We start from the raw sequence: 12,931 nt of genomic DNA on the forward strand, positions 1-12,931 counted from the left end.
GAGGAAACAGACTGAGCTCTGAATTGATGCAAGAGGAGATAAATCAATTAGTACTATATGCTAGCTCCCCCCCCCTTTAAAATCACCATGAAGCTTGGAAATCTGGGGCGCCCACAGGAGGTGGGGGTGGGGTGTCTCTATGATGTCTCTCCAGGAGACTTCATCCCTTTCTCTTTTCAGAAGTCTCATCAGCGCTGAAGTCGATTAACTGGCTGCAAGCTGGCCAGGCTCATGAGATGCTTCTAGAAGAAACTGATTCTGTTCCGCATGTGCACCGCATACCCAGCTTCCCAAGCTCTTCTCAAGGATGTGGGTTCACTCTAGCATTACAGTGTAAGCTGTCTTCACTAAATTGTGCCTTTTCCGTCAGGGAGGGAGCATCCCCGTGGAGTTCTGCCCCCTACTCCTGGGAACCGCTGGCTGAATCCCCATTTTCAGCCCAGAGGCTTCCTTCTCCATTCCCTCCAGGAACCTAGTAGGCTCTGCACCAATTCTACACTGCCCCTTCCTTTTTTAAGGGGCGAAAGGCTGAGCACTCCCTTGCATGGTAAGTGGTCTGTCACTCTGTCCCGCTGTGCAGCCGTGATTGGCGGGAAGGACAAGTCCTCTGGCCCCGCCCCCGCCTGTGTTTGCCGCGCTTGGTGGGGTTTTTTTGCAAAGGTGGAGAGCGAGATTCCGGCGCTTGGACCTGATGGAACAGCATTCCCAATTCTGACTGCTGTTATTCGTCCTCCACCAGTGAGTCAGAGCCAAAAGAAGGCTAGTCCTTTCCTGCTGAAAGAGCTTTGGGGAACTGTTGCTCAGGACCTAGGCACTCCTGACGCATCTTCTCAGTCTCACTCCTTTCTATGGCTTCGCTGTGAAATCACACGCACGTTTGTAGCTCTGTGAACCCCTCGGCTCTGTGCTCAGAGGAGGGGTCCAGGAAAACATCAAGTGTTGGAAAGAGAGGGCTTCAGGGTACTGCGGGAGCTGTCTGAGGTGCTGAAACCTTCCAAGCGTTTGTCTCCACCAGCCCCAGAAGGGGTTAGATGGCACGTTTTCATTTCTGCCTTTCTGGTCCCTCATGCCTTGGATAAGATTCTTTCCAGGATCGTGAATATCGCTCCGTATCATGGCCCACGTGAGACACTTTCGGACACTAGTTTCTGGATTTTACTTCTGGGAAGCCGCACTGCTACTGAGGTAAGTCCACTTACATTAACAGTCAGTCTCGTTAAGAGCTCAATAAGCCAGTGCACTTAGCTGCAACCACTTGTTAATGAGGAAGCTGATAAATGTGTGATTATGTACTGACTTACTGAAACTGTCGCTTAAATCACATTTTTCTGTTTAAAAGAGCCTCTATTGAGACCTCTAGAAACGTGTAATTTCCTGTTATTTTCACTGACTCTGTGTATTTAAGTAATTGAACCCTTCCTACATTACTGTTTAAAACCTAATGTTTTCAAAAATATACATATTTTTCCTCCTCCTATGTTTCTCTTAGAGTATTCTTTGGAATGGTGAATTGTGTGTTTTGAATGTTAATTTCTTTTAAAAAGTTACAAAACATTAAGAATTCAAAAATGAGGCATCATTAAATTAGAAAGAAAAATATAAAACATAGGTACTTACAGATCAGAGAAATGTCATTTTTAATATGTGCAGAAATTGAGTTAAAAGGGGACTTTAAGATACTACTTTGCAATGACCTAATTCAATACATGAAGGCAAAATCATTAATAAAACATCAGATATATTCCATGCCTACAGTTGTCTTTTGGAAGCAAGCAGCATAAAAGGCCTATCAACTTGTAAAATTGTTGTTATATGACATTTTTTTTACTATGTCCCAATCACGTTAGCTAAGCTTTCTACTTTATGGTTACTTAGAAGAGACTAGGAGAAGCTATGTAAGAGTTCAGATAATTGAGATTCCATTGTTAGTCCAATGCTGTATGAAAGCAAGATTGTTCATATAGATTTTTTAAACTAGCAACAATAATTTTAGGTTACTATTGTCACATAATTACTGTGGGATTTTCTCTTAATGGCTGAAAACCTTTTCAAGCATTCCAAACTTAAATAACTAGAACAACTGTGTTAGTTAAGCATATACTGATTTCCATCTGGTGTAAGAATTCTTTCTTGTGCTAGTAAATCTAGTTTTATTCTTTTGGCCACCTTAAAAGGTATGACTATCATGAGCTGCCTTACAGGAAGTCATACTGTTCTGGCATGCCTGTATGTAATAGTTGACATGGATGAGAAGAAAATTACATTTTGTCCAAATGTCGACTGCCTTCTATATTGAGAGCTTGAAACATTTCAGATCACAGTATTTTCAGTGAAAAGGGTTTTAATATGATTTTATAAATTTCTGTAATTTTCAATTTTTCAGAGGTTTTCTATGTAGGGAACATATCAAGAGTATGTAGAGCTTTCATGTATATGAAAATGTCATGGAAAGTGGCACAAAGTTCAGATTACAATAAACTGATCATTTTTCCATGATATTTTCTACTACAATCATTTGTAAATTTTGTATTAAAATATTATGCATTTTTAAAAAGCAAGAGTATTTATTTGATGTAAATTGTAGGTCAATAGTTAAGACATATTAGTCATTTAACTAAAATTTGTGTAATGACAATTCATCACAATATTTTTATTGTAACTAGATATATAAATTCTTCATCATTGGGTGCTCAGATTTGTGATATTTTTATTGAAATTTACAAACAGCTAATTTGATAATTATAATTTATCTTCAATAACATTAAATAATTAAAATATTTAAAAGAAGAATCTAATCATAAATTCTTAGAAAAAGACTTCCTACCAATAAAGAGCTAATTTCATACTTCTATTGTTCATCAATTTTCTTTCTTTTAAAGATCTGGGAAAACTATCCTAAATAGAAATTAGATGAGATTAGGTCATTGTTCTGTGAAAACTTTAATAACATACAAAAAACAGGTATTTTCACTCTTAGTGGTTGGCCTTAAAAGAATATTTCCATAGGAATGAAAGATTACCTTATTGAAAATGATGTATAATGTCTTCATGTAAATTATTCTTTGTTAACTAAATCTACTTGTATCCTATTACTAGAAAGGGAAAAGTGAAGCTATTTATTTGAAATACGTACCTTGTTACTGTTAGCTATAGTCACTTCACAGTCCTATTGAGCAGCAGCAATCATTATGATAACATAATTATATATTAGCAAACTCTTTCCAGGGCAATATAAAAGCAAGAGCATCAATCAAACAGCAAAATAGTTTATAGTGTTCTGATTCAATTAATTTTACAGGTTTTTAAGATTTTAAGAGTTTTGTTTAAATAGTATACATATTTCTAAAATAAACATATACATAAAATTTAGATAAAGTTTTCATAAAGGGAACATACCCAGGTGAATAAATCACAGACCAATAATTAGAAATATCAGTCAATACCACATAGGTGCACACACCAGCCACCACCTCCATCTCCCCCTTCAAAGACATCACCTTTTCCAAAAGTAATTGCTATCCTAATTTATGCCACAAATATGTTTTTCTTGCTTTTGCACATTATAAATAAAGAATAATTTTTATCCAATTCACTTTTTCAGAACACTATGCTTGTATGATTATCCATGGTGCTGTACGTAGCAGGAACTTACTCTAATTAAAGTATGTTTGTACCTTGTATGACCACATGACAATCAACTTATTCATGTCTCTCTTAATGAACTCACGAGCTACATTCATGGACTAGTTTGGGTTAATATAAATTTACCATGAATATCCTTGAATATCTTGTCATGTGATGTGATGTGTGTGTGTGTGTGTGTCTGTCTGTCTGTCTGTCTGTGTGTGTGTACTGTGTATGCCAGCCCTAAGATTTTTCTCTACAAGAATTGCTGGGTCATAGGGCAGGCATGAATCTGGTTAGACAAGTATATTAAACTTTGGTAGATGCTGTCATGTTCCCAAAGCAATTGTTCCTAATTCTATTCCTAGAAGTGACATCTGAATTCCTCTTGTTTACTAATATACAATTAGATTAATGATAAAATATTATAAGAATATCTAATGTTTTTCTTATTAACTATTGCAAGACTACAGTTTTTATATGATTTCTGCATTTAGTAATTAAGTTTAATAAAGCCAGTCAAAATTATCAAAACAAAATATTTATTACCACAATGCAATTAGAACTATCTATGAGGAAGACATGTCAGGTTTGGGATATTTTAAAGAAAATTTTAAAGAAGATGAATCTTTAAAAAAGTTTATGTTTCAAAACTGTATAGGCATAGAATATTAATTTTTAAGTATTGAAGGTGTCTTTTCATTTTGCTAAAATATTGCTGTTTTATTAAGCACTTTTTCATGAGTTTTAGTTTTTATCTTAATAAAACCAGGAACAAAACATCACTGTTTGGCTCTCTTTGAAATGCAGATAGGAGATGATTAAGAAGGACTTGCAGAATATATGCCCAAAGCATAAAACCAGAAACAAATTTTTCTTTAACATGGCGGACCACAGACTACACCATTTAACATTGTTTCTTTACAGAGGACCAACAGAGGCTTGCTACTTGAATAAATCATAACATTTGGTGGCTAAACCTGACTGTGTAAACTTCAGAGATCAATGCTAATGAGAAGTAAACATGTCTTATTGTATCACTTTGAAGTCTACCAAAATGTTATGTCATTTAAAATTTTTGGTTTTGATTTTTTATTATGCCCTAGAAGATGAGAACAATATTTTAAAGTGGCTTTTTGGGGAAATCTGTTTTCTTATGTAACACACTGAAAAGTATTATAAAAACTTATGGCTTGTTACATGAGGTTACATAGTCTCAATAATTTTTGTAGTTTTAGGGAATTACACCTCACATACATGAGTCTTCTGCTTTTGAATGAAAAAAATTATATAGAGATGAATCATAGCTCAGAATTCCAGTCTATCTATGTTGAAGATTACAGAGCAGATTATAAAACATCCCTTTCTTCTATAAAATTAATTCCTTTTTATTCACACAACTCTCTACCAAGGTATGTCAATCAACATTTGTGTTCCTATACATAAAATGTTAAGAATTTCAGTAGGATTCATTCACCAAATTCTGTACGTGTGTTTGTGCGCCAAGCATGGCTAGTTATGCTTCATTGGGGAAATATTACCTTCCCAAGCATAACTTAAAGCACAGAAGAGAGAGTGAGACCAAGTATCAAGAAATGTACAAACTGAGTTTTCTGGAACTTGAGTCAGGGAAGCTAGTGATAGTCTGGTAGTTATTATGGGTCAGTCATGTCAAATACTCGCTCAATGATTAGCAAAGAATATTTTCAACAATAGGTAGTTGTACAGTTATGCAGTGCATATTTAAGGAATGGTGATTGACAAAGTTACTAGAAGAAATCATAGTTATGTTCTATGATCATATTCTTATGCTTAATTATTAACAACACATAACAATTAAGCTTATTTATACATAATACAACTTAGAGATGGAGAGATGACTCAGGGCAAGGTGCTTGTTGCTAGGCCATATGACCCAAGTTATAATCACAGAAACAACATGATAAAATGGGAGAATGGACTCCTAAAAGTCTTCTGACTTCCACAAATGTGCTGTGGAATGTACATTCTCCAGTACACAAATACTTACAGAAACATAGACACACACACAAGTCGATAAACATAAATAATAATAAGCCCTCACTAGTAGGGAAATAATTCAATGGAATGGAATATGGATAAAATTGGAAGCAATCGACTTAATTATAACTCAGTAGTTACTATTGTAGGGATAGTGTTAGACTGGAATTTGGATCAAAATAGCTATGTATCTCTCTCCTCGAGAGACAGAGTTTCCTTCAAAATTATAAGCACTGACTGGGTGCAGTGTCATTCATGTGGCCTCAGCTACTCAAGAAGCTGCAGTAGGTAGGAGAGTTACTTGAAACAAGAGAGTTCATTTATGGTCAGCCAAATTAACATAACAAGACCCAGTGTAAAAACATGCATGTAATCTTAAAGTTGATAATAGAATCTACTATATCATGGTGGCAAAATCCAGTAATTGGAGCTACTCAGAAGTCTTAAGAAAGAAAGACTAAAAATTCAAGGCCTTCCTGGGCCACAGAGCATGACCCTATCTCAAAACTAACTAACTAACTAACTAAACAAACAAACAAATGTAAAATAAATAAATATATATATCGGGGACATAGCTCGCTAGTAGAACACTTCTATAGTAAGCATAGACCCTATGTTCAATCTTCAGTACAGAAATTTTAAAAAAAGAAAAGGATGTAAATACTGATATTAGTGAATTTTCAAGAAAAAAGTCTTTGCATGTATGCTTGCTTTATAGTTTAGAAACTACATTTGTTTTTTTTTCTTCAAAAGTTTGACTTAAATATCAGAATCCCATGAAATGTTTGGGTCATTTTTAGACAGGGATCACTGAAGTGGCCTAGAATGTTTGAAGTTGAGATTCAATCTTTGTGTCTTGCCACCCCTCAGGTATGTAGAGATGTGCAGTAATTTAACTGCTACTGATGTATATTTTAGCAGTGTATATAAAAAGAATACAAAAGAACATGCATAAAACTGTATAAACAATACAAGTACAGGGCAGAAAGATGGCTCAGCAGTTAAAAAGGCAAGAGCTCCAGACTCAGGTCCATGCACCTGCACTTGTGTGTGCGCGTGTGTGTGTGTGTATGTGTGTGTGTGTGTGTGTGTGTGTATGTGTGTGTGTGTGTGTGTGCATGTGTGTGTGTGTGTGTGCGTGTGCATGTGTGTACACACACATATACTTACATACAGCTTTTCCTCATACTGAGTTGCCTCATCCAGCCTTAACATGGGGCTTTGTGCCTACTCTCGTTGTAACTTGTTATGCAGTGTTCAGTTGATAACCCTGAGAGGCCACCTCTTTTCTGAAGGGAAATAAAGAAGTGGATCTGGTGTAGAGAGGTGCCCAGGGAGAACTGGGAGGCCAGGGAGGGAAAACTGTGGTCAGTATGTAATGTATGAGAGAAAAATTTAAAAAAAAAAAGACAAAAACAAGAAAGAATAAAAAATACATGTATGTTCAATCAGGGTGGAACACAGAGCATGGTGCAATCAAGAAGCTTTTAGCTTTGATCTCTTATATCATGTGAAATACATAATAGATCCCCACTGCTTCTCCCACCAAGCTTCTCTCTAATTCTTCTCCATATGATTTTCTTTCTATTTAGACTACCAATGCTCACTGAAAACAACTGCTACAGGCACATGTCTGCATAGAACTGTGATGTGATTATTCATTGGTTGTCTTTGCTTTGTTGCCTCTCATTCAAGAATGGTACAGCTTGTAGCCTTGTTTTGCTTGGAGAAGTAGCCAGGAAAGGAGAATAATGAGCTGCCCCATCTGGTCTTGGATTGGATGTGGGAAATCTATGAAAGAACCAACCAAGTGTGTGTATCTATTGAGCGGTTCAGACGCAGAGGTGAACCTATGCTGAAACTGCATGCCAACAAGATGAGTTTTCCAAAATTAGGGTTTTAATCCTCACATGCCATCATTAGAAGAAACTGATCTGTAGATGTGGCCCCAACAAGGAATATTTCTGAAATGCAAAATCTCCATGCTAGACATTCCTTTGGTGAAAGTAAGAGAACTGGTAACTCACAGTCAATTTAATCCACAGTAGTAGCCTTGGGGGTGCAGTTAAAAATGACATAAAAGCTAGGTTTATTAGTTCTATTACAGGGTTAACGGATGGAAGAATTTCAAAGGCAGTTGGTGAGGGCATGCAACCATGTGTATCTCCCACTTCAAATATAGCAAACCTTGAGGTAGTTCTGAAAGCATCACAAACTTACGGCTGGAGTAGTATATTAGGCTTGCCATGAGGGTAACGGGGCCATTCAACTTCTACCTAACGCTGGGAAGATCTGACAAAGGTTTACAATGGAGGGCCATTCCTGAAGATTCAAAAGTTCTCCACATTTAGACTTCTTTACTAGGAAATAATAAAATGTATTTGTTAAATAATTTAGTAATAAAAATTAAAAGGTGATTCTCTGACTGCTATCCAAAGTAAGCTGGCTTTCCCTATATACGTACATGCAAATATTAGACTCTGAGTTTAGGTTTTACTTACTTATTTTTGTTCTTCAGATATTTTACATTTTAGATGAAGTTCCTGCTGTATCTGAGTCACAATTTGAACAGGACCAGTTTCCAATCTGTTGTTCCATGCAGGAAGCTCAAGCACTCTAGGATAATATTGCTTTGGAAATTTTCCCTGGACCCCTCTATGATTCAAATTAAAATGTGTAGAATAATGTCTGCATTTTCTTTCTAGGGTGCAAAGCATTTGAACAAAACCTACATTTTGACAGTCAGTCACTTTACACACAAAGAATCACTATCATATTTGTGTTTTAGTTTCATTAAATTTTCTTTCACCTTAAAAATTATAGGTCCCTTGAGAATGGGCTCATTCCTGAACAATGCTTTACCTCCATAACATTTAATTCAATATTATACATGGAGTAGAAACTCAACAAACAATAAAAGATCCTGAGATGACATCTCCTTATCTACCATATGACATAAAGAGCAAGTTTTGTATTCAGTATCTCATATAAGACATATAATCAAACAAATTGCCATTAGAAAATATTACTTATTGTGAGATGAGGTTAAAAGAAATACATATAAACATTGGAAACATCTAAACTCTAGTAATGGATTTGTTTGTTTTTATTCCATGGGGACTTGGAATTTTGTTATGTAATGCAATACAAATTATTTTACAATTGTTCTATTATTATTATTAATTCTTTCTCAAATATTTTTATTATTGCTTTTTAAGTATCATTTTCTATATATTATTCTAATCATACTCCATGAAACTATGATGCTATAGACACATTGTATATCTCTTACTCATGTACTCTATGTGCTTATACTCATGTATTAATACTAACAGTTTAAGTCCCAGTACAAGTAAAAAAATTCTGCCTAGCTTCTTTGGGCTACTGATACGCCATAGTATAATGATTGCCACCCTGTTGTGATAGTTCTTATGCTAAAGTTGTACAGTTATATCACCTGGAGTCATAACTGAGAAATAAAACATACATTTGCTTGTTTTGGATTACTACATCTTTGCAGCTTTGACAATAAACAAATTGTGTAATTTAACTACCAACTTTGTTTAACATAAAGTAGTTCTAAAAACTCCCTAACTGTCATGGTAGAACTCTCACCCAATGACTGATAGATGCAGATGCAGAGATCCACGGCCAGGTCCCAGGTGGAGCTCCGGGAGTCCAACTGGCGAGAAAAAGGAGGGATTGTGTGAGCGACAGATGTTGAGGACATGATTGGAAAAAGCACAGGGACAAATAGTCAAACTAGTGGAAACACATGAACTATGAACCAACAGCTGAGAATCCCCCAACTGGATCAGGCCCTCTGGATAAGTGAGACAGTTGATTAGCTTGAACTGTTTGGGAGGCCCCCAGGCAGTGGGACTGGAACCTGTCCTTAGTACATGAGCTGGCTTTTTGGAGCCTGGGGCCTAAACTGGGACACTTTTCTCAGCCTGGGTGAAGGGAGGAAGGGATTGGACCTGCCTTGACTGAATCTACCAGGCTGAGCTGAATCCCCAGGGGAGTCCTTGCCTTGGGGGAGATGGGAATGGGGGGGGTTAGGGGGGAGGGAGGGGCAGGAGGGAGGGAGGAGGGAGGACGGGTGGCTGATATGTGAAATTAAATTATAAAATTAAAAAAAAAATAACAATAATAATAAAAATAATATTCTCCAAAAAAAGTGACAGGGATTAGCACCTTCTCTTTTCATAAAAATATGGTTTTTAGAAGCTGTTAGGTGTTCTACAAATACATTTTAAGTGACAGTTGCCCCCACAAATGTCACTATTGGATGACTGTCATAGTTGTATCTACATATGATTACGAAGGAACATTAGGGACATCGTAACTTACTGTATTTCTTTTTTATAAGTTAGACTTTTGGTTTTCATATTGACATTAAGCACATGTGAAATCTCATGTGTAAAGTTATAATGTCCTTATAAAGCAGAACCCCAGTAGTTAGTGTTGGTGTTTGCCCTAGAAAGCCCCCTGTTAGGTAAATACAGAAAATAAAGTATATCTATTACAAAAATTTTACAACTTATCCATAGAAAATTCTAGCAAGAGAAAAACTAGAAGAAAATATGAATTATCAGTAGCATGTGAAGAATCAGCAATGATGTTTGACTTGCAAAAAATTTCTTGTTCAGACTTTCCTAATAAGACTTCAAGTGTGAGCCTGGAAGAAGATAAACAATCAGAACACAGTGAAATGACATCCCATTCCTCCATGAAATGAGTGGGAGAAAATGTGAGTTCCATCTCTTTGCCTGGCTAAATTCTCCTCATTTTATGTGATCTTCTCTATGAAACCACCTCTGATCTCATCCCTAGTCTCAGTGAGAACATCTCTTCCATGTGCCAATGCCATGTGTCTCATGGCATGGTGGATGTTTGAGTATGACCCGTACTCAAAGTGTAAACTCTTTCAGAACAAAGACAGTGGTATATTCCTCGTCTCTCTCCATGGCTTACATGGATGTCTTGCACACAAACAGGTCTCTGTGACTTCTGGTAAGAAGTCCTGTGTTTTGTTTACTTTTCCTAAAAGTAAATTAACAGTTTCAAAAAGACTACTCTCTTCAAGCATGGCCATAGACAATGTTATCTTTCTCTTCCACCATTCAAGAGAAAATTTGTTGAGGGATTTAGAGTAATAATTTCCTTCATTCATATTCTTAAGTGATACTATTTACTACTACTGGGTGTGTCGCTCTCCATTCTTTCACCGAAAAGAACTTCCAGAAAATGTGTTGGCTTTTTCTCTTCCCCACCATTCCCTTACCTGTGCCTACCTTGTTCCTGCTGAGGACCGTCTCAGCCTGCCCTTCTCTATTACATGAAGCCTCTTGTGATAGTTTCCCTCTCAAGTCCCAGTCAAGCATAAACCACAGTCTCATTCACGGGATAGATCTTTACATCAATTTTGACTATTTGTCCTTTAGTGTCATTGGTCTTTGTGTTTGTGAGTGAATGTATGCATGTATTGAAGAGCAGAGGACGATGGGTGTCGTGTCAGCCATCACCTACCTTATATTTCGAGGGAGAGTTGTTGTTTTGTAATTGAACCAGAGTTCAAAGATTAACTGGGTTGGCCGGTCAGTGAACCTTGAGGTCTTGTCTCTGTTTCTATACTATTGGGATTGCAGATGTCTGCCACCGCACCTGGCCTTTTTATACGGAAGGGTTCTAGGAATTCAGACTCACACCCTTGTACTCGGATGTCACATGATTTACTGACTGCGCTATTGCCCTAAGCCCTCGTTAACTTTTATTCATGCATCTGCACTGGAAAGAAGAAACACAACCCAGAGACCACCCTAAACACAAGCCAGGTACTAATCAATTGTTAATTAACATATTGAAGGTCACACTTAAATTTCTGTCTTCTCTGTTACAGCTCTCCGTCACTGGCCTGTATCCAAGTCCCTAGATAAAGTGAGAAATGCTGACAGCATAGGATGTTTGTTTCTTCTTTTAATCTATTTATTTATACACATATAAAGATTTAGTTCCAAGAGACTATATTTATTTATTGTCAATAATCACTGAAAATTTAACCGTGGATAACTACCAAAAGTAGTAATCGTTACAAATGTTGAAAAAAGCAAGAAACATTCTTTTTGAGTGTATAAACAAACAGAAAGTCTTTCTAAAGAAAAAGGAAATTTAAGTGGACGCAGAGCTCCAGATGGGCCTGAGAAGGAAGCAAAGAGGGAGGACCATTTCAAGTGGAATCTGCTTCATTAGCATGGACGTTTCAGAAAAAAAAAAAAAAAAAAAAAAAAGGAGGGTTAGTTAGCATCACAGTGACATTTTAACCACAGGGGCCCCCATTTTCTTTTAAATAAATGCATACATTATGCTATTTTTGGACTACCTTCTCCTGCAATATCTGTAGGATATCAGCAAGTGCTTTTTAAAATAATGTTTTCTCTATTACAAAATGTTTTATTTGCCTTCCTTGATTGTAAGGGAAGATCATATTCCGAAAAGCTAATTCATCTGCATTTGTTTGCTATATGTATTTGTTGAGTCCTACCACTTAAAATCTGTTTACTTTGTGCATATGAAGTTTAAGGAGTGAACTTAAATTATTGGTCATTTAAAAAAAAAATCAAGAAAAGGGAGCTGCATTATGGCTGAGCCAGTCTAGTGCTTCCTGAGCAGTGAAGAGGACCCTAGTTCTATCGATAGGGAGCTATTGTAAAACCATGTGCTGTTGTTTGATCATAATCCCAGCACTAGGGAGGAAGAGACGTATGAATTCAAGGACTTATTATCCAGATAATCTAACTAAATTGATGAGATCCAAGACCCGGTGATAGACCCTGTTTCAAAAACACACTATGGCATTTGATGGGGCAACATCCAACATTTTCCTGTGGAATTTGCAGGTAAGTATACACATGTACACCCATAGAAACCTGCATGCAAATAGACTTACAATACACATCACACACACACACACACAATTACACATAGGCTTATGGATTTTCATAATGTTAAAAAAATGATTATTTTCTTGACCAGAGTTAAAAATTAGAAATACGTCAGGTAATCCTAATTCTGAGAACTTTTAAGTAGTGTTACTTTATAAACTACTTACTTGCTAATAATAACTCTAAGATGCATTGAATGGTCTATCTACTATTCATTCAATGACCCTTTAATGAGAGATTTCTCTTTTGTCTGCTGACTTACTAGAGAACCCTCCCTGGTGCAGCACATCCTGCTGTCTAATACAAATACATGGACTTCTTTGTGTCCTTTTTTGCCTCTTATT

At 36.5% G+C, this 12,931-nt stretch overlaps 1 protein-coding gene across 2 annotated transcripts in view; it reads left to right on the forward strand.

Moving 5' to 3' along the window:
- Positions 1–198: 198 nt before the first annotated feature.
- Glra3 (glycine receptor alpha 3) overlaps positions 199–12,931 on the forward strand; it is a 150,797-nt gene continuing 138,064 nt past the window's right edge. The window contains exon 1 of one of the 2 annotated variants that reach the window (XM_028860621.2): positions 199–1,185. In XM_028860621.2, coding sequence (XP_028716454.1) covers positions 1,115–1,185 — 71 coding nt within the window. In that variant the 5' untranslated portion in view covers positions 199–1,114. The remainder of the gene's footprint in view (positions 1,186–12,931) is intronic. The other variant, XM_028860622.2, reaches the window with a different exon arrangement.

This window comes from Peromyscus leucopus, chromosome 17 (genome assembly GCF_004664715.2).
Source record: "Peromyscus leucopus breed LL Stock chromosome 17, UCI_PerLeu_2.1, whole genome shotgun sequence".
Lineage (NCBI taxonomy): Eukaryota > Metazoa > Chordata > Mammalia > Rodentia > Cricetidae > Peromyscus > Peromyscus leucopus.